This window comes from Tigriopus californicus, chromosome 3 (assembly GCF_007210705.1).
Source record: "Tigriopus californicus strain San Diego chromosome 3, Tcal_SD_v2.1, whole genome shotgun sequence".
NCBI classification, from domain to species: Eukaryota; Metazoa; Arthropoda; class Copepoda; order Harpacticoida; family Harpacticidae; genus Tigriopus; species Tigriopus californicus.
This window is the reverse complement of record NC_081442.1, coordinates 865,098-885,596: the sequence shown is the minus strand read 5'-3', so window position 1 is coordinate 885,596 and position 20,499 is coordinate 865,098. Positions and strand designations below refer to the sequence as shown.

General features: G+C 41.3%; 1 protein-coding gene across 1 annotated transcript in view; it reads left to right on the top strand.

Annotated features, from left to right (window-relative positions):
- The first annotated feature begins 2,108 nt into the window (after positions 1 to 2,108).
- LOC131877713 (uncharacterized) overlaps positions 2,109 to 20,499 on the top strand; it is a 26,967-nt gene continuing 8,576 nt past the window's right edge. The window contains exon 1 of the mRNA XM_059223471.1: positions 2,109 to 2,566. Coding sequence (XP_059079454.1) covers positions 2,564 to 2,566 — 3 coding nt within the window. The 5' untranslated portion in view covers positions 2,109 to 2,563. The remainder of the gene's footprint in view (positions 2,567 to 20,499) is intronic.

Here is a 20,499-nt window from a genome sequence, read left to right as displayed (position 1 = left end):
GGTACCTCAGGTTTGCCAGTGATGCCAGCAAGGTATCGAGTCATACACTTACACAAGAAAAGACATTTTCATTCTTTTTGCATTCCAGCATTTGTCCTCTTTCCATCCATGCCGGACTTTCAGAGCATTTAAATCCACCAATGCATCGGATCACTCACCATCCAAATTGTAATTAATGTTAAAACTAGTCAAAAAAAAAAAAAAAAACGCCTTGGGTCGTTACTTTCAGCAAGGTTATGTTACTCATAATGCAAATAATCTTTGAAAAACAAAACATTTTCACTCTCAACATTTGAAAATTCCTTTTCTTAAAACTTATAACGTTTTCTCTGGAAAGGATGTGACTAACGCCAGCCTTGTTTCGTCACAAAGCACTTTTAAGTCCAATTATGGCATTTGCTTTGAAACGTATTCGGAATAATAAGAGTAATGAAAATAGTCCACTTTCAGTTATCATACCCATCGAACGAACCTTCTTAATTTGATAAACAAATTACTTTACATGTACTTTACAAATACTTGTGCGATACTTTGCATTGATTTGCCATACTTTTCACTTGCCCTGTTCCTCTTTGATATGAAAGAAATGGAATTCTTCAAAATGTTGTCCTTGCTTTTCATGCTTGAATAAAGCATTCGGGTGCATCGCCCAAACTCGTGCAAACGAAAATGAGCGACGAGTCTGGAAATGCAACAATGGATGTCTCATCAGAACTTGTTATCATTCGAACCTATGATTTGCTGAACCTGGTTTGAAAACCCCTCTGCGAGACCATGTTGGTGGTGGTTCGTCTGCTTTCAACGATGTTGGCGTCAGTTACTCGAAAATATGATCGAGCCTGTGGTGGTAAAATGGAAGGCACTATTAGAACTGACTTGGAGCACGTGAGACTCAAAATTCTCGGGATACATTTCGGCTTAGCATTTTAAAACAAATCTGGTTAAGAAGACAGCTTAAGAGACAACTTCAAACTCAATCTAATGAAAAGTGAAACCGAAGACCATGGGGACTTGTCAGCGGTGAAGATTTGACACTTTCTAAGGGTGACTGATTTTACAATTTGCATAGTACTTCAGAAAAGTCGAAATACGATGAAATCCTCAAAGTTTTGTATTGACGCAACTTTTTTCTTTGATGACTCAGAAATCTAATTTTTCTTCTCAAATCCATAGTGGGTGCATGTTGGATTTTTTTAGAATTGGGGTGGCTGTCAAATTGACAGTGCATTGAATGTTTGCAGACATTTTGCTTAAGATTTGTGTGCTTACCAGGAGGAATGTTTTCATTGGCACAGAGTATGAGCCAAATAGTTTTCGGAAGAAGATTGATTCTCAATCTGCTATCCTAATGCCATACCTCATCCATGGACAAAGTAATAAAAAATATGATAATAGATAATATGAATAATTGAGGTTTAGAAAATGACAAAGCCTCAAATCTTGAGTTGTCAGTTGCTTTTTTCTAGTAGTTGTCAAACCAATACAACTTATGATGTAACGCCAAGTAGTCTTAACTTGCTCAATCAAATGGTCAAAATTAAACTGGCTCCAATATTTCACTCCAAATATACAGAATAACAATAATTTCGTCTGTTCATTAACAATAGGGAATTTGTTTATTTAATTTTCAAGTTAACCTTGTGCAACGATTATTAAATCATCAAGTTCCGAGGAACGAGGCAAAAAGGATGAATTTAAACTAATTAGTACAACATGGATCCGTAATACACTTGAATGGTTGAGACATTACCCAAGCACCCTGAATTTCACAGGCCAAAACATATTTTTTATCAGAACCAGAGTCATTGCTACAGTGGCATTTAATCAGTACGGACGCTCCTTTGCGTAGGTACCTTAGCTGTGTCGCTATTGTGGGAAATAAAGCATCTGCTTTGGATGGTCCTCCAATATTCGTTAGATACACGGTGTCACTTTGTTAGGACCACAACCCCCTGTATGTCGAATGTTCTACCAATGTACGGTATACAGCACTTACTTGCGTACAGTACTTAGGTAGGTGCGTAGGGATTGGAGGTAGATACGAAGGTATCAACCTAGTTGGATGGACATAGACAGGTTGAAGCCAAGCCGATGCCCGAATTACTCGATCACGAGACCGGCGTACGGAAACCAGGGATTCCAAAATCAACCCTATGCACCACTACTGTGCACGAGCTGTCTACACACTAACTGACTTACCCACACACACATCGTACTCTGGTAGTGGTATTACTACTTACTCACCTTCTTCTTCCAAAACCCGGGTCCGTGAAGCCCGGAGAATCGAGTTCGAGAGGTCCGTGTCCTGTTTTTGGTAAGAAGAATCTGTTGGCAGTTCTCCCTGGAGTCTCAGGGAAGAGGGCGGGTAACAGCCAGTGATTAAACAGAGTCCAGGAATAGTTTCCTTGCCGAATTTTTTGTTCACCAAGTGTCTCGAAGCATCCGGAGGAAACAAAACTTAGTGATTTGTGACCCCCTATCCCAAGATCAATTGGTTGAATTCTGGTGCCATACGGATCAAACCGGATCGAAAGTGAGCCAGTGTCCAGTATCCGTTGTCAAAATGGTAGGACATATCTTTTTTCGATAAACTAATATTCAAATCCCCGTCTAGTTTCCCGGTTATTCGGTCAAACGTGACGATTTATGTCCAGTGTTGCAATCATTAATTATTTCAAGAGCTCATGTGCTATGAAACTATGACGACCATAACAGCTGAACCAGCCAAACTTTTGACTTGTTGTGGAAATTGTTTTCATATTAAGTGATAAATGTTACTGTTGAACACGCTCTTGGAGACTGGACCAAGGAAAGATGGAATAATAGAGACTAACTTTGGATTTTAGTTGAGTTGACCAGTGCAACATATGTAATTTCATTCTTTTGAGATACATGCACTTGACAGAGGAAGTCACATAAAAACTGGATTTTGAGATTCCGCTAACTTGTGCCCAAAGCCACTTTTGTAACCTGATTTTTTCTCCCCGACTAATGCTTCAAAAAAGGATAAAAAGTAGGTGTGAACTTTTCGGCTGGAATTTCAATAATTCGACACGCCTTTCTTGGCAATGAGTTCGGCATACATTAGGACACAATTACAACCACCATTACAACAACAATCGCGTCTTGATTTTTTAAATTGAGGAATAATGGACGTAAGTGCTCGATCCAGGCAACTCCCTGTCCGATCGATCTATTGCTAAATGCGAGCAAAAATTGCCCCAAGATGGATTGGATCGTCTAGTACACATTGATCTTCAGTTCAGGGTTGAAATGACATCTCGAGTCTATAATTAAGTCATGAATAGAGACTAGACAAACATCCACAAGAACTTCCTTTATTAACAAAGTGGGATTGATGAGCTATGGAAGTTAGCAAACAGCATTCCAACTGAGGCTTCTTCCAAATTCCTTCTAAAAAGATTGGAACGATTTAGCTCCGTGCTGAATAAAAAGAAGTTATGACCTTAACAATCACTTTGGTATGAGCATAAAGAACGACCACAAAGACCAATCTTTTTTTCCTCAGAGCAACCAGTTTGCTCAAAAACGTTTTTTTTTCTTTGGGGAGGAATTCATGAAGGGAGTTTGATGCCTTGAGGAACTCCATCTGACGGTCAACGATTATTGCGATGAAACGTCTTACAATTGGCCAATTAAAAACCTGTAAAAGATCCAGGGATATTGAAACAAAACGCTTTTTTTCGGGTATATCAAGAGGACACGATTTCTTACCCGATTAAGAAACGAAACGCTCTGTTTCGCTTCCTGATCACGCTTGTTCATTCGAGCCTTTGTTTCGAAAGTTCACAAGATTTCCTCCACATTTTTCTATCGTGTCTTCAACTTGTTGAGCAATGGCATTGCATTGTCCAGACACGAAAAAACAAGATGTTCTGAAAGACGCATACTTCATACTTGATTTGACCGGGTAAGTCACGCTGGGAAGTCAAACATATTGGTTACGCATTCCACTCTTCAGTCCGGGATTCTTTAAAAAAACAACACCAATCGGTCAGCGGCAAAAAGACACAGCTTCTTTTCTGGGTAGTATCTAATATACAAACTAATTTGAACGTACGTTTCAATTAAGGTCTTTAATTGCTGTCTTCAGCAAAATCCTACTAAATTCCAAATCCAATTTCGTCTGACACCCACCGAAATGTTTTATGAAGGCATTGCCCGTGGTAGCCTTTGACCATTGGGTTATTCATTACGTTATTTGACATGCCATCCCACACAGGCCAAGACCCTTTCATAGAGTATTATCAATTGGAGATTGATAATACTTTTGTTTTGTGAGCTGATGCATCTATTGTACATAACCGATCAGTCGATAGTGAAGACATTCCGAATCACGTGAGATTCTTGAATGTGGACAATTGGTCTGTCGACATATTTGATCTACATAGATTGTCACATGGTGTCGGAAAGATTCCGACTGAAATCCGTGCTTGACGGCAAAAGTGAAAGAGAGTCACTGAACTCGAAAAAAGCGTATGTCTGCGTTAAAGGAAGTTAATAGATCAAAAAACAAAGTCATTCGACAAGCAGGATTCTGAATTGCAAATGGTGATTTTGAAAGGCAATCGTTTAGATTTATGATTTATGACCGAATACCAACGACAGATATGAAACTTCATTTGATGCAAACTCGTATCCGTAAATAGTAGCGACAAACACAACCTTGGAAACTAAATGGCCATTGATCCAGAGGCATGAATTTCCTGGTTAATCTCCGAAAGAGTAGCGAGTCTCACCCCCATTTGTCTTGCCGCAATTAAGATTCGTGACGCAAATACTACCTTAAACGAATCAACATCATCAGGAGTAGCTCTGTTCTTCCAGATGGTCACTACCATCACCGCCACCACCACGAGCAATCTCTCCTTTGAAAGGATTCTAATCCGCTTAATTTTGGCGATTCTCTTAACATCCTGGAAAATCGTCGCTCTTGCCTCACTTTGCTGGCCTCCTCGCTCGATCTGTTCAATTTTCACTGGAGGCAAATGATCTCTCTTGGCCAATAACTTGAGCCCCGTCGTAAATTGTCTTGGCCAAGCTTCTGGTGGAAAGAAACGGATGCAGCTGGCCCCAATCCTTGGTCCAATGCATTATGCATGATCAAATGCAGATAGTTGGCGAGTTTGGGAGTTGTCGTAACCAAACTGATTCCAATGCTGATTGAGCTGACCTGGCAAAAACGTGGAGGATTGATTTCCTGGTTTGGACGGATCAGTTTTGCGGGAAAGGGCTAGAACCGCAAGACGAGTCGTAAAACAATTAGAAAATCTCAATTTCAAGCCATATGCTTTGAAATAAGTCGAATAAAGGAGCTGAAAGTCTGTTGGCATGATTTGGGGTGTGTTTTTTGATGCTTGAACAAATTGAGCCAAAGTTTTGACTCGGCAATAGGAATAAATATGCTAGGAATCGTCGAGGTTGGACTGACGTACTGTACGACACGTACGTACAACCTGTTTCATCGATTTGAAATGCTCGAGTGCATCGTAAATTACCATTTGAGTCTCTCAACAAGTCATTTAAGGACCATTGGTTTGAGTAGAATATGTTCATTAGCAACTTGTACCCAGACAACTTGTCTTTGTTCTGGCGAACGTGCAGAAATTATTGCATATACTAATCGGACGATGCTATCGGCTGAAAGTCATTTTTGTTACGCATGGGTCGGTCAGACTTGATCACCTCCAACGGTTTGCTTAATCAAATCTTGGTGCACATTCAAATTGAAATTGAATAATTGCGTTTCCATGTCGACTGCAACAATTCTATTTTTCGATTTGTTAAGATCCTACTGATGTGTGCCATAGGACATCAAGGATTCCAAGAATTTAGATGCCAAAAGAATCGTCATTCGCTGACTCACCTTTAACGTTGACCTTTCATCGTGAATTATTTTTCATGAAAAAAAATAGATGTGTCAGAGCCTGTCTGTTCCCGGTTTCTTGGGATAAACAGAACAATTATTTAAGTGAGTAATGGTACTTAAAATTTCGCCCCATCTTGATATCACAATTTAAAGAAGCTGAGTTCTACATCTTTTGCAATGTTTATTGTTGTTACCACTCAAATCACCATGAGTGAGTATTGGTATGATATAAATAAAATTGTAAAATTATGAAGGAAAGAAAATGAAGGAAATAAATAAGTATGTATAATCATTTCAGCCAATTCCTTCATGTATCACGAGCCAATAAACATTGCAGAGCCCCCCGGTACGCAAAATCATTAACATCTCATTTCAATGCGTCCAAAGACGAAGGCATAGGGATCCCAGTTCCAAAGTCCGTTTAAACTTTTTACTCTAATTACTGGCAGTGTTAGGGAGCTTAACCGTCGAGCACTTGCCCACTTTCCTCTTTGGCATCATTAATCTTCCCCTGAGCGTCTACAAGCGAATCCTGACCCCTGTGTTCCTCCCTTATTTATTGCCCTGCTGCTGTATACTATAGGCATTCAAATCTCACAGCTTGAACTTAAAATACCTGATTTCCTCCTTCCGTGGACCAACGGAATCCAATTGTATTCCTCAAAGATGACCCCCTTGGTCACTCTTGACAACGTTTGAGATCTCTCGTCATGGATGGTTCAAGGTCTACAAGTTGGTCTGGTATTTTGGTTGATCTGCCCCCTTCACTTTGTCACCTCTTTGTCCTGCAAATATCGTCTAATCTACCACGCAACAAACTGATGAGGAGATGAAAAATCGAGTTATCAAATTGTTGATGACCTTGTCCGAGTGTAATTTCTCTCAACTAGCTTTGATAGTCTTTGGAGCTTTAGAGTTTTCTCACTCGTTTTAACGTAATGAATACCAGACCAGAATCATAGGTACTTAAAGGACCAATTACATCTCTATCTTTGCCGAATATTCACTCTTCGCACCAATGTGGAGGGACTTGACTTGAACTGAAGAGCCCGTTTAAGTGGCTCTCCGGCCAATCACTTAAAGAGATCCCTATTTACATCATGTTCCCCCGTTGTAAGACAACACTATCGTGAATGAATCTAGGAACGACTGAATTCAACCTCAATCCGGTGTTGCGTGTTAGGTGGGAGAGAAATCCGTGGAATTTGAGGCTGGCCATGGCCAACATTGGTTCTTTTGGTTTTGCGGTGAAGTTTCTCTGCCGACTGTTTCAAGATCTGGGACTGTCTCGAGAAGAGGCATGATATTTAAATAAAGGATCTGGGCGTGTTTTCAATCAAAGGAATTGATTGGTCATGATTAGATGGAATCTATGAATATTTGAATACGCGAACTACAAATAATTCCACACACGCAGCCCTCAAGCTTTTGTTGAGAAGCGATCCCTATTCAAATATGAACCGACGACAAGTTAATGCCCGGGCAACAGGTAGGTGCCGTACTTGATTGGACAGCGACGGTCTGGCATCCAAGGACGAAGCTCTTTAAACAAGTGGTATTCCCACCAGGCCATTCAATAGTGACCTGCTTGCCTGTATTTCGTTCCACTCGGATCAAGAAATGAGTTCACGTCGCTTCTTTATCTATTGAATCAACTTCCGGCGCAGGTCTCTGACATATTTTCACGTATCGTATGTCAAGTCATTCACAAACAGATTAGAATCCCGTCTTGGCTCAGACACACGCAATCAAACCACCCACCTTCAAGGAATGGTGTAATTGCTTGAGTCATCTAACCATTTGACTAACTGAAAAAGACACTAACACTCCCGACACACCTTTACCAGGTCCTCGCGTCCCCGATTGGCGCCATGGCCAAACAAGGCTGCCGAAATTGAATCGATTGGTCAGGGATGCCATGAATACTTGCGAATGAAGGCCCAAGTGGTCGGTGAAGATTAGTGAGCCGTATCCAATTTTGTGTTTCCAGCCTTGATCTCTTGTCCATAATAGATTGTCGGTCACATATTTTGCATCCATTATCGACGCTAATGACACCTTGTAATGGCTTTTAACGTAACAATAAGTCCATGCAAAGTCTGCTCGAGGTATTAGTCGTGAATTGATGAGCATCGAAGCTTTCAGAATATGCCAAGACTGTTAATGTTGTTGCTCTTCCCAGAACCAATATTCACCCTCCAGGACGATGAATGGTTGGATAATTTATTTCTTGGCCAATTCCTGAGCCATTCATCCTCATAAGTCGTCCCTCCGACATTCGTGCGGAGTCTTGTTCTTTAAATCATTCCTGAAAACTGTCACCCTTGGGCTAGGTCACGCTGGACTCGAAGGACGAAATAATTGTTAAATGACTTTGCCCACAATCCATCACCAAGGCAAACTAAAACAGAGGAATTGGTCATTCATTATTGTCTATGCCCTCCATATCCCACAATTCCTTGAGCCTTTAAAACGAAGAAGAAAAAAGATTGGTTCCTAGTGTGTAAATGCACGTTTGCACGTGCACATTTCGTCAAGATCAGAGCCAAGGAGTTTTTCTAGCCTCGAGGGGACGTGCAGCAATTATTTTTGATACCAGTTACCAGCCAACCAAGCAAGCAACCAACCACAGATCAGAGAAGCAGATTGGCCAGACGGATTAGAGACTATTTTTCAATCATTGGACAACCTTTCAATGAATCTTCCTTGTCGACCAACGTTAAGAAATTGAACAAGAGCAGCTTGGCGGCTCCTCAGGACTCCCTGACTCCCTGACTCCCTGACTCCCTTCCATTTCTGCCGTTAGTACAGACGAAGAAGTATAACTGCCAAGCTAACAAACAAGCCCTTGTCTATGAACCTGGCTCACGGGGCTGATTTAATAAGTTGGTCTGGTTTCTCAAGCTGAACACGAACCCGCCATTGTTTTCTTTTCCGAGCACAAGACCAATTTACGAGTGAAAACGTACAAGCTTTAATGCTATTGAACAACAAGCCCTAAAGAACCTGTTGAGCATGTGGTAAATATTGGCAAGAATTTGGTGGACAGACTGGGAATGGAAAATGTATCTTTGGAGAAAGGCTCAAACATGAGTCATATGGTTTGCATTTCACAATTAGAAACTTCATTTCCTGCAAAGCAAATGTAAAATATTGGGAGCTTCTTGTGAAATCGGATCTGTTCACGGCCTTTCATTAGGAAATGGGGATACGACTCCAAGCTTGCAACTTGAATGTGTTGTTCTCAAGTTAGGTGGTGGGTCTTGAAACGTCAATCACCGCTTCCATGGGTTGACAGAAATTGTTTAACTCCGGCATCACAGCTACCATATAGGTGGAAACGGTGTATCCACATCCCAACCATCAAAATATCATCCGTCCACTTATATGTTTGATTGTGAGAAAATATCGAACAAGGTAAAGTAGGCCCGAACTTTGACGGATATCAGTGGGTTGTCAAAACGATCAAGGCCTGGTGACGAGGATCTGGGTTCATTTGAAGTGTGTTGTATTAAAGCATGAGCTTTGGGTCCCGGAAACAATACTTTTGTTTTCTTATTTCAAGTTGCCAAACCAGGTATGGGAATGTCCCCAATGAACGGAGGATCATTCCTAAATATTGGGCTTGTAATAAAACAATTTGGAAGCTCACATGTTCCAAGGACAGTCCACATTTGAATAAGCTGAACTTCCAATGGATTGGCGAATGTTGTATCCGGACTGTAGTTCAACTTAGTATCTTGAACTCACAGATAAAGACAGCTTTAGCTTGCCCTGGTTGTTGTCTGAGGTATCTGCCAAGGTTGACGAGACGATATGGTTAACCTGGTTCTAAAACCATTATACCAGATTGCAAGAGCCCAGTCACAGTTCAAGTAATTTCTTGGCTTTTTGCAAGCAGAAGCCACGGACAATCCGTACTTTGGAATTATAGAATCCGCCTTGAAAATGATGCCCCGATACTTGGCATTATATTTAGCACCAATCATGACTACCAAGTAAGCTAGAACAAGATCAGGATCTCGACAGCACCTTACGGGGGAAAATTGAATCTCTTTGACTGTCTAAGAGGCGGATATTGTCATCCTGCCATCTGATCTTATCATCTATTTGCCAGTCCTGAGATCCCCATCTGCCCTCCTGACATCCTCTGGAAGACGTAAAATAGGCCTGATCATTGGACTGCACCTTTTGGACGACCACGCCAAATCCGGACCTGAGGCATAGAGGGGAGAGATCACCTCCGCGATGGTATCGCTCAATCGAAAGTTGAACCCCGGTGGAGCTCAATGACACATCTCTTTTAGAGTCTCCTTCCCTTTGGTCATTAAAGACGTGATATGCATTGAATGTATTGTAGGTACTTATGCAAAGACAAAAATGCAGGAAAGAAATGCATCTGCGACATTCTGTGATCGAATCCCTACCGAGCCAAGTCTGACTCAAGAGTCAAGGCCAAGTTTGGTGAGAGGAGACGATTAGTGGGGTCGAAATTTGGTGACTTGGTGGTTGCTGGCTGTTAGTTGCTAAGCATTGGCATGCATGGCTTGGAGAAAACGAGGCGACAAATAGACAATTGACATTCTGGCTCGCCTGAAGTCATGGTCCAATGGAAGGATTCAAATTCAGGTCCTGAGCACAAACGAAATGTCAGATTGTTCGAGTAAAATATCAGACCAAACGCATTTGATCCTGGATTTTGTTAGCAAAGCAATCCGGTCTCTTTCTGTTAGTCTGGGACTGAATGCGGAATCAGTTGTCTATTTTGACGTGATTACAGTGACAAGCCACCAACCAAAGGAACTAAGTGCACCATTTTGAAGAAAAGGAAATCGTGCTTCTGTTTAAACAATCATGTGCGAAAAAGTTGCCCTTGAAAGGTCGGGCGGGCAATGTACCAATTAATAGGCATGTTCTACTTAATATGTCAGACAAGCTTGTTCAGGAGCCATTCTTCGGCCCTTCAGTCAAAAAGCTCTTTCTTTGACTTGTCGCTACTCCTTGAAAATGAGCCCACCACGCTTTCATTGTTCATTGAGCTCCATTACCTCGAATCTGAATGGTGATCTTTCCGATCTACATTCATACCGTGAACTTCTTGATTGCAGTTTCTCGAACATGATGCTTGATGATAAGGGAGGACTCTACACCTGGGCATGATCTCAGCCCTCGAAGGCAATGAGAATCAAAGCATGACAGAAAAAACTAAGGACCTTCACATATTTTACCATCGACTAAGCTCGTGCTTTAATGTAAACCTCTTTCAATATTGCTTTTCGAATTTGATTTTTGCGTGCCTAGGGAAGTTGCTCTGAATAATCCAGATTCGCTTTTGGAGTGGTTCCATTAAATGAAAAGTGCTTGCATCGCCCTTGAACATCATAGCTAAGCGATTGATCTGACTTGATTTGATTAAAAAAATGTTTCAAAATTTATGCACCAAGTTAACAACACCCTTACAAGTTCCCAAATTTGACTCACAGAGCTTCTTGATCTAAAAAAAGACAATACAAAGTATTTGATCATAATGGGGTTCCAGGATTGGAGATATCCATTGATCTACTCTATCTACCAAGGTATTGCTAGTCCTTGACTCGGTCTTCTCGATCTGACACTTGACAATTGCCAAAGTCTTTTTGTGGCTAACCAAATTGTCTTCCTGTCAAGTTGAAGACAGTGACAATGAGCTCGGTTTTCTTTTAAAGATCCTTGACGCTTGGCGATTGCTCGACTTTTCGGGAAATCGCTCCCAGGCGTCTTTTCATCCGTCTTTGGTTCATTCTTGGCATACTGAGCCAAAAGAGTGCGAGCTCATATGCAAAATCTGGCATCCTTTGTCCGATTACATTTTCGCTACTTCCCTCATTCACACGTTCATCCTCTCATTCTCTCTCTCTTACAAAATCCTTAACTTTTGGGTGTGGTCTCCAGTTTCCCCTGTGAGTACCTGTTCGGACAAGACACACAAAGCCAGATCTTTCTAGCAGATTTGTTTATCCTTAACTCACCCATCCCCCTTGGGCGGGTTTGGCCCACCAATTTTCTGTCATGAAACCCTTTTTAAACTCGCCCCAAACCGGTCCCACTTCCCAGGACACATAGAGTACATTCATACCCCGCACATCATGGCACATGAAAGGGTTCTCGACTTCCTGCGTCAAGTGATGCTATGTCGTCAAGTGTGAGGCCCACATTCACTCTCTCGATTGATTGACCCTAATCCGATGCGACTCACTCCCAGGCCCTTCTAGGCACATTCCCGAACCAAAATAGTGGCCTTGTCGGATTCATAGTGCTGATAGGGAGAGGGAAAAGTGCTTCCGCTCCTCCGGCAACAAAGATTCAAGATCTCCTTTTGCTCCTTTTGTGTAACCAAACAGCCGCTAATGAGCGCATTCCTCCCCTCCCCCCCCTCTCCCTCGCACTCAGATCCCGCCCGCTCCTCGAGAGATCCTCAAGTGCCAAGTAGACTAATGTATGCGATTTGACAATGGGCCTTGTTTCATCTGAGGGTCAAGGCAGGCAGGAGACATGCTGAAGGAAGGAACATTTCAATTAAAAGAGTGTTGAAACGCAATGACAAGTTCAAGATCACAAAGCATCATCCATCCGTCTACCAATATATGTACGTACATACAGTACAAGAACAAAAAAAAAGATCGCGTTTGTGCACCTCTTGAACACAAGGAGGCAAATTCAAAGAGGGAAATTAGATAAAACAATAGACTTGCAGGTTTTCAGCATTTCAATGAACTGGCCCAAAATCAAATTCAGAAACAAAGCGCTGGGGATACCGCCAAAACTGTCAACTCATTTGTCACCACCGCGATGGGCTGAGATTTGATACCCACGCCAAACCTTATTTGTTCCTTGAATCCCATCGTCGCTGGATCTGATCCGGGCATGACTGATAGGGAACATCAAAGCCAATGAGCATACATCGGCTGACACGTACTTTAGATGTTAGCCTGGAAATGGAGGGAATTTGTCAGTGCGAAAGGGGCCATCAATTTTATGGTTCCTTCCCTGGATGCATCCAGAAGTACTATTCTCCCACCAAAGTGGTTCTGCACAACGGGCCTCTGTGGAGGATGCTTTGCGGCTGTCGTTTGACATTAAGACAACTCTTAATAGAGTGCTATGATGAGTCCAACCGGAATTCCTGAGATCCTATTGTTTGTTTAGTTGACTCGTACTCGTGATTTTGGCAAAGGATGACCTCTGTTTAATTGAAAGGGGCCTTTGTCCTTGGGTGCCGCCGACTCATTTCTTTCTCATTGACTTTAGGCTTGTCGTGCATCCTATAATTGCAAGCTTCGTACCTCAAAAGTTCATTACTTCCAATGAGGAGGTACAATAAAAAAGGCATGGACTTGAATGTTCTGTCCACAGATTCAGAATCCTGTCCGAAAGAAAGGATGGTTTTTAACACGAGTTCCAACCCTCGAACCACTCGATCAAGAGTCGGAAGACAGACCAGAACGTGTTTGGACACTAGCCAACAGACGAGGTGTGCAGTTAAAAATGGACTCGAATCCGATACAACAACGATCAACCATTCACACAGGAAGAGACTAATAACACCCCTTTGGGAGGTGCGTGTTCAATTGTTTTGATATAATTGCTTTTATGGCCCCATCGTTTGGCACTTTCCCCACTTCCTCATCTAGGGTCGCGGAGAGTGTTTGACTCTGTGATGTGACTTTGCAATATCACGATTGTGAAGGGGGGGATCATTAAACCCTGAGAAGAGAGGAAAAATGAATGCATTTATCAATTTCGTGTTTCAGGTAAGATGACTAAACACTCTTCCAGGAGTCCAGGAGGCAAGCAACTCTTGAGGGGGGGTTCTCAACACCCCACAACCTGACAAAGCGTGTCCTAATAAGTAATAAAACCCCGACAGTGTTGAGTCAACCAGTTTCGATCCGGAGTAATCCGACCTCTGCGAAACGTGGAAGATGACTACTAGACAGGCATTAAACACATCTGGCCAGGAAGGCATTCATCCTCACCTTCTTGGCATTGACGGGCAGACCCTTCAGTCAGAGATACCAGCATAACTTACGGGAAAGGTCAACAAGACATTCGAGTCAGTCAAGCTACGCGCTATACACCAATCTTTTAGATGTCAGGCAGGTCGTCTTTGTTTATTGAGGAATCCGAGCCATTAATTTAGCACGTTGAAGGGCGGCATTTCTGTGCGCGATGTGCCTGGGAATGAACTTCATATGACACCCAAGGAGTCCTATCATCAAGTTGTTGAGAACGCAGTCTAATGACTCAATCCCGGTTGACAAATGGTGTCAGAAAGACACGCACTCACACACAACATACGAGCTTAATTGCTGGCGATATCATCACGATCGCTCTAATTTTGGTTCATGATTGTATGTACAAGACTTTGTTACGATTAAGTCGACGGCAAGAACACTGTGAAAAACATTGTTCAATGTGGGGAGATTTGAACAAGGAGTGGTGAAAAAAATGATCACCAATGGTTCGAAAGCTCTCGATAAAAACAAATTTTTGGTCTTCACTCCAATACGTACTCGAGGTGTTTTTCAACACGTCAATCTTTAATTGAAACCAGACATTAGGAAACAATGACCTTAGAGATGGCCAATACATCGCAATGTTTTGGACTGAGATTTACGTCTCCTTGAATCGAGGACCAACTCTACTACGAAGAAGACTTATCCCAAATGATGTCCTTCATAGTACAAAAAATCCACGTTTTCAGCCTTGGTTTCTACCCAAAAGCCCATCATGCCGCAACAATCCTGGCATTGGCTAAATTTTGATAGCCAAAATCACTTTGACATTTGCCAATTGGTCTGTGACCAAATTGCAAATTGCAATTGGCATTTGGTTCGTTTCATTTGGATCATCCCTCCCGTCCAGACTCATCTTCATTTTCAAGTGCCAAACGGGGATGATGATTCATGCGTATACTGTACCGGTATGTATTATAAGCTCGTCAAGTCCATTGGTCAGTCAGTCTGTTAGTCACTCAGGTAGACATTGGACCATGAAATGTGCTTGGTCATTCCAATGCTGTGTCCAAACCGGACAAATCCGGCGTTTATCTGGCAATTGTGCATCAAAAACGGAGGGATGACCACCCAGAACAATGTATTACTTGCAGCCATAGTGAGCGGTGTACATAGAATACCTACCTACTTTAATTGGTTGAACAACGGCGGACCAAAACACTTAAGGGTATCTACTGCCACAAAGACCATTATTTGTTTGAGGTTAGATCCAAAGACAATGAATGAAGGGAAGGAAGTTTTGGGGGTCAGGGTTTTGATCACTTTTTTATTTTCATGTTATGAAGCGTGTTATTTAGGAAGTTATTGCTGTTCTATTAGTTGAACAATGAGGTGGGGTAATTTTGGTTTGAATTGGAGGGTATTTGTGCATCATAAAGCATGGTCGTCCATTTCCTTTGTGAAGACGTATTGCGTTTCAATTCAAATTGAGATTAAGCGGTAGAATAACAAAAGTAGGAGATGTCAATCTCATTAAGATGCAATTCTAATATTATATTGGAAAAATGATAAATGACTAAGACTTCTTCATAACAATCGATAGCACTGACAAATTGGGCAACTTTTTAAGTAGCTCCAAAATGATTTGAATTCCGATGGTCGAAAAGATGCAATCATTTACACAAGCATTCCAGGTATTCCACAATTGTCCCTAAAAGGTGTTCAACCGGAAGGGTTCAGCCAACACAAGCCATTTACAGTGATTTATTTGGCTCATGTGACCATGTGAAAAAATGGAAAGGAAAGGAGAAAATCAAGTTTACCGCCCACATTTGAATTGCGACAAGTATTAATGGTGACCAACTTGCATGGAGTTGAGACACAGTTTCAATAAGGCGGGAATTTTGTGATAAATATTTGAGAGAGTTTATACATTCCAATATATTTCTAGCTCACCACCTAATGACGATTTTTTATGATATGGATTTAGGTCGGTGGTCACTTTGTCCCTACTTTTTCTCCATGAAGAGACATTTGTTGGGAGCCAATAGGTTTGATGGAAGTTCTGAATAAATTAAAAATCTCTTAAAAGAGGGAAAGTGCTTGAACACATGTGCAATAATCAATTTCTTTTTTCAAGAATCGACCTGACAGAGACCATTTCACTTTCCTGGCAAAATTGCAAATCATTTCTGCCTGAATAAGACATTTGCAGATTGCCTCATCTTGATTAAGGCTACAAGTTAGACTGGCGGACGTTTTGGGTGGGAGTTTTAAACGCACTTTTGCTACACCTGTTGTAAATTACTACAGTTTAAACGAAATGTCCTTTCACCTAAAACTGTACTGTCCCGGCTTCAATACTTTTATTTACGAAAGGCAATGAATAAATTGAGCAGGATATTCCTGGTGCACACATCCTCAATTAGGAATAATACCAAAAATCAGTGAGTTAAAATCCATGCATACGTTTGGCTCCGACTAATTTCCCAATGGTTTTCCCGTGATTAACCTAACGACAATAACGACCGACCATAAATCGCAATTCGCAAGGAGGAGTCCAATTCACGTGATTGGAGGGGCGGGACGATCACGCCAGGTAATGATAATTTCCCGAATTAGTTTGCGGTTTGTTCATGTTTTTTTGGACTGTCTTGAAATTGTCTGGGAAAGGGTCCGGGTCACTTCCTCCTCTCCTCCGTTTTTTCAAGGTGATCTTTGTAATGATGATCACACAAGGGTATTGTACCAAAGCTCAGGGATTCAAGAACTAGCGGAATGTGGTCAAGGCCAAGAGTTGAGGGCCCAGTGCAGCCTTTTTTTCAATTGCGGAATTCCATTAATCTCCTCATTGAGATGCCGCACACCTTTCAGCTACGGCAAATGAAGTAACTAACTCGGATCGTCGAGAAGGAATCTCGTTGGCCGACCATTGGTTATGATCCTGGAGGCAGAACCAGTTTGATGTATAGAGTCCAATCAAAAATCGGGATCATCAAACCACGATTTACCTTCGGGAATGATTTAGCCTTCTTTTATTGGCAAAATGATTACTCCACCTCTGAAAGTCCTGTCAATGGACTAACCAGTTTGGACGCACCGATCTCAAGATCTTTTGGCAAGGCATGGTTATGAAACGGAGCACTTCCGATGATTGGCAACTAGAAATGGAAACAGGTCTTAGTCGAATATTTTCCTGACCAACCATTAACCAAATCCTCAACTTGTCTCAGATCCGGGAGACGATCCCACCCGTGAGAGCTAATGATGAAGAACGTGCCCAAATCCTGACAACTTTCCAACTCTAAAGCCTAGAATGAGGTTTCATCATCTTTTATTAAAGCCAGCCTGTTGTGTGATTTTGAAATCATTTTCGGTTGAAATGCAGAGTAAGTCACATGTCGGATGGCACTTGGTACTCACAATTTGAGGCCTTTGAAGCAATTGTAATTTGAAGCTTAACCCGATGTGTTCAAATGAAATCGTATTTTGATTGAAACGTAAAACCGGAAGTTTCTAATTTCGAGCTATTCCAAAAATTGGATGAAACGGATTGATTTGCGCCATGTTTTAGTTTGTATAAAATAACAGTTTTTAATGTTTTAGCTCTTGAGGACACTTGATAAATGCCAAATCAAATGTTCCGAAATGTTCTGAAAATGGTCAAAAATGTTAGCGATGAAAACACATTTCTTGAAAAACAACCGGCTTTGCATTTCCTTTGCAACATTTTGGGAGCCATTCCCTCAGCTTCAGACATTTAGTGCTATTCGAAATATGGTGCAATGCCAAACCTATTTTAAAATGGCAACTTGTGAATAAAGAACTTATACCTGTAAGTTGGATCCTTAGTTGAGGGAATGAGATGAGATGTAAGTTCCAGCTGATATTCTAAGCCCCAAACTATTGCCCTGACATGCCTAAGATTGAAATTGAATATTGACTCGAAATGCCACCAAAACGTCAGCTTTTAGACTGGTTCTTTTTTTAGGGCTTGCACCCAGAGAATGAGCTTGACAAGCAGACAGATGTGATCCTCCCAGGCTTAAACCTCACTCTTTTCCTTCAGTTGTTCAATAGCATGTTTGAGGATCGCAGTTCCCTCCCTCGAAGGTGCGCAAGATTGAGCTTTTACTTAATCCATCATCCTAGCACTTCAGGGAGTGTCTGAACCGTAATGACCTGATATTCTGGCAATTTCCTCGTTCAATCTTGGCGCTGGCATCAATTATGTTCGGCTCTGAAATGAGTTTTACTGATTAATTTCATAACGCTGGGTTGCGTGTGATGGCGGAACCCTGACACATCACGTAGTGCAACTTTTATCTTCAGTAGTTCCCACTGGCTCTGGGGCGATTTTCGTCCGACCAACCCTACCTTCATACACACGTTACAAGAGCCTGAGTGTTAATGATATATAGAGCTCATTTCAATCTCGTGGTCAGCTTTGTTCATTTTAACTCAACAAGCCTTAACGTAACCGTGGAGTTGTTTACATATGTAGACCTTCAGTTTGGCCCATCTTCCATTAGGGCACGTGGTTGTAAACAATGATAGCATTTTCCATGGAACAGGTTATGACAGGAATATACGTTTTCGACTTTACGTCATCAGTTTTATAAACTAACGCCATCTACCGTGCGAAGAACCGGTTTCATACCATTTGCACTATAGCTCGTTTCTAAGACAAATATTAGCATTAGATTTCATTCAGTCTGATCCAGGGAAGGTCAAGCTAACATTCAGCATGTGTTCATGGCATCTAGCATTGGACCTGTACCATTGGTGCACTTAAAAAAGTAGTGATTTTTGTGCTAGAATAATACACTAGGTTAGAAAATTGCAGTCTGCAGGTCAAGTTAGCATGGAGAAAAAAAGAGGAGAATAGAAGAGCTGAGCTTTCTTGGACTAGATAATCATTTTTTGTAACTAAAAACTTGACTGAAACATGAAAAAGTAGCTTCAAGATGAAAAGCCACAGCGGCCAGATTATCGTGATTGTTTTTCTTCTTGGAGAAGGAAACTAAAATGCCTTCTTCATCACCAAGTGTCAAAAAGCTCGCAAAGTGCAATGCTAGAATTAATTTTCTAAAAATTGTGGTATATTGAAGAATTCATAAACTTTGCACAACTAAAACATCGTTAACAAGAAGAACTAAGTTCCATTAATTGCCCTAATCAACCTTTCAATTTGAGACTTAAAACTTCTATAAACAGAGAAAATTCCAAAAAAAGGAATATATAAACTAAGCTGATTTGTAAAGGTATTATTTTAATCTCACCAAGTATATTCAAGTTGTTTTAACATTTACATTATAATCGTTGTTCTACTATGATTTTCTCATAAATTGATCCTTTTTATGAAACAAGAGCACAGGGTTTGCACCCCCCTTGTCTTGATAGAGCATGGGTTTTTAACAAATGCTATTTCATTTGTTCTTTGCGGCGAAAAAGCATTCCAGAGCAAGGTCGGTACTCATTTAAATCTAGAGCTTTAAAGACGCCCTTCAAGTCGTCCATCAGGATTCTAGAATGCCCTCTTGAGGTGCAAAAGGTCACACTCCCCAACCCAGGGACGAATGGACTTCCACATGCGTCCAAGGATAGGAATTCACAACAAAATCCCCCCCTTAACTTATTTCGCCACCTAATCTTGATGGCTATCTTCGAAGACCGCATGTTTTTTCTCCTTCCTACTGGATTAATTGGCAAAAAACTGCGAACCAAACCATCGGATCTTCTTTGTCAGGAAAATTGTCCCAAACTGAAGGGATCCCTCGCATTCCTCCTTGAAAACCGACCAATTTTGATGAGTAATTTTACTCGAGTGTGTACAATGATGGACCATCATGTTGGTTGGCCTGTTGACCTCGCACTGAGTTATGCCCATTATCTGGCTTATTTGTACCTCCATCACAGGACTCTCAACCGACCTACCTCATCATTCACAGTCTAATCCACACACTCATCCTCTTTCTTGGCAAGCTCAGATTACATTTCAAGCTTGCCAAACGACACCCCGACCAGACTGTGTAACGGTACGGCCCATTAGGATTAATCTTTCACACATTTCATACTTGAACAAAAGCTAAATGGGTTAGGTAATAGCTCGGGCCAAGTTAACCAGGCCAATGTTAAACACAAATCAATGTCTAGCAGAACAATTTGGAACTCAAACATGCAAACATACTCAATTAAAGTATGTGTTCCTTCTTAAAGAATTGGAATGCGAATGCACTTGTGTAAAATGGTCGGAACATTTATTTAAATGATGCTTTTAAAACTGGCCATGCACCTCATTGTTTGATCGGTGTTCAACGACATATTTGGGCCATACTAAAGGTTACTGAAGCGTTAAAAACAATTGCTTTTTGTTCAAACCGGTTTGTGAGTCTGCACATGTGAAGATCAGATGTTTGTATTGGGTACGGGTAACCACGTGAGGCTCAATACTTTGATGGCCGTCAACAAATTTCATTGATTCACCATTCCCCAAAGTCAGGGTGACGTAATTTTATCGAGATGCAGAAATAAAAATTTATTTGCACATTCCCAGTAGAAATCAAATTATAATATGACCAAAATGTAATCGAGCTCTTTTAACAATTGCTGCCA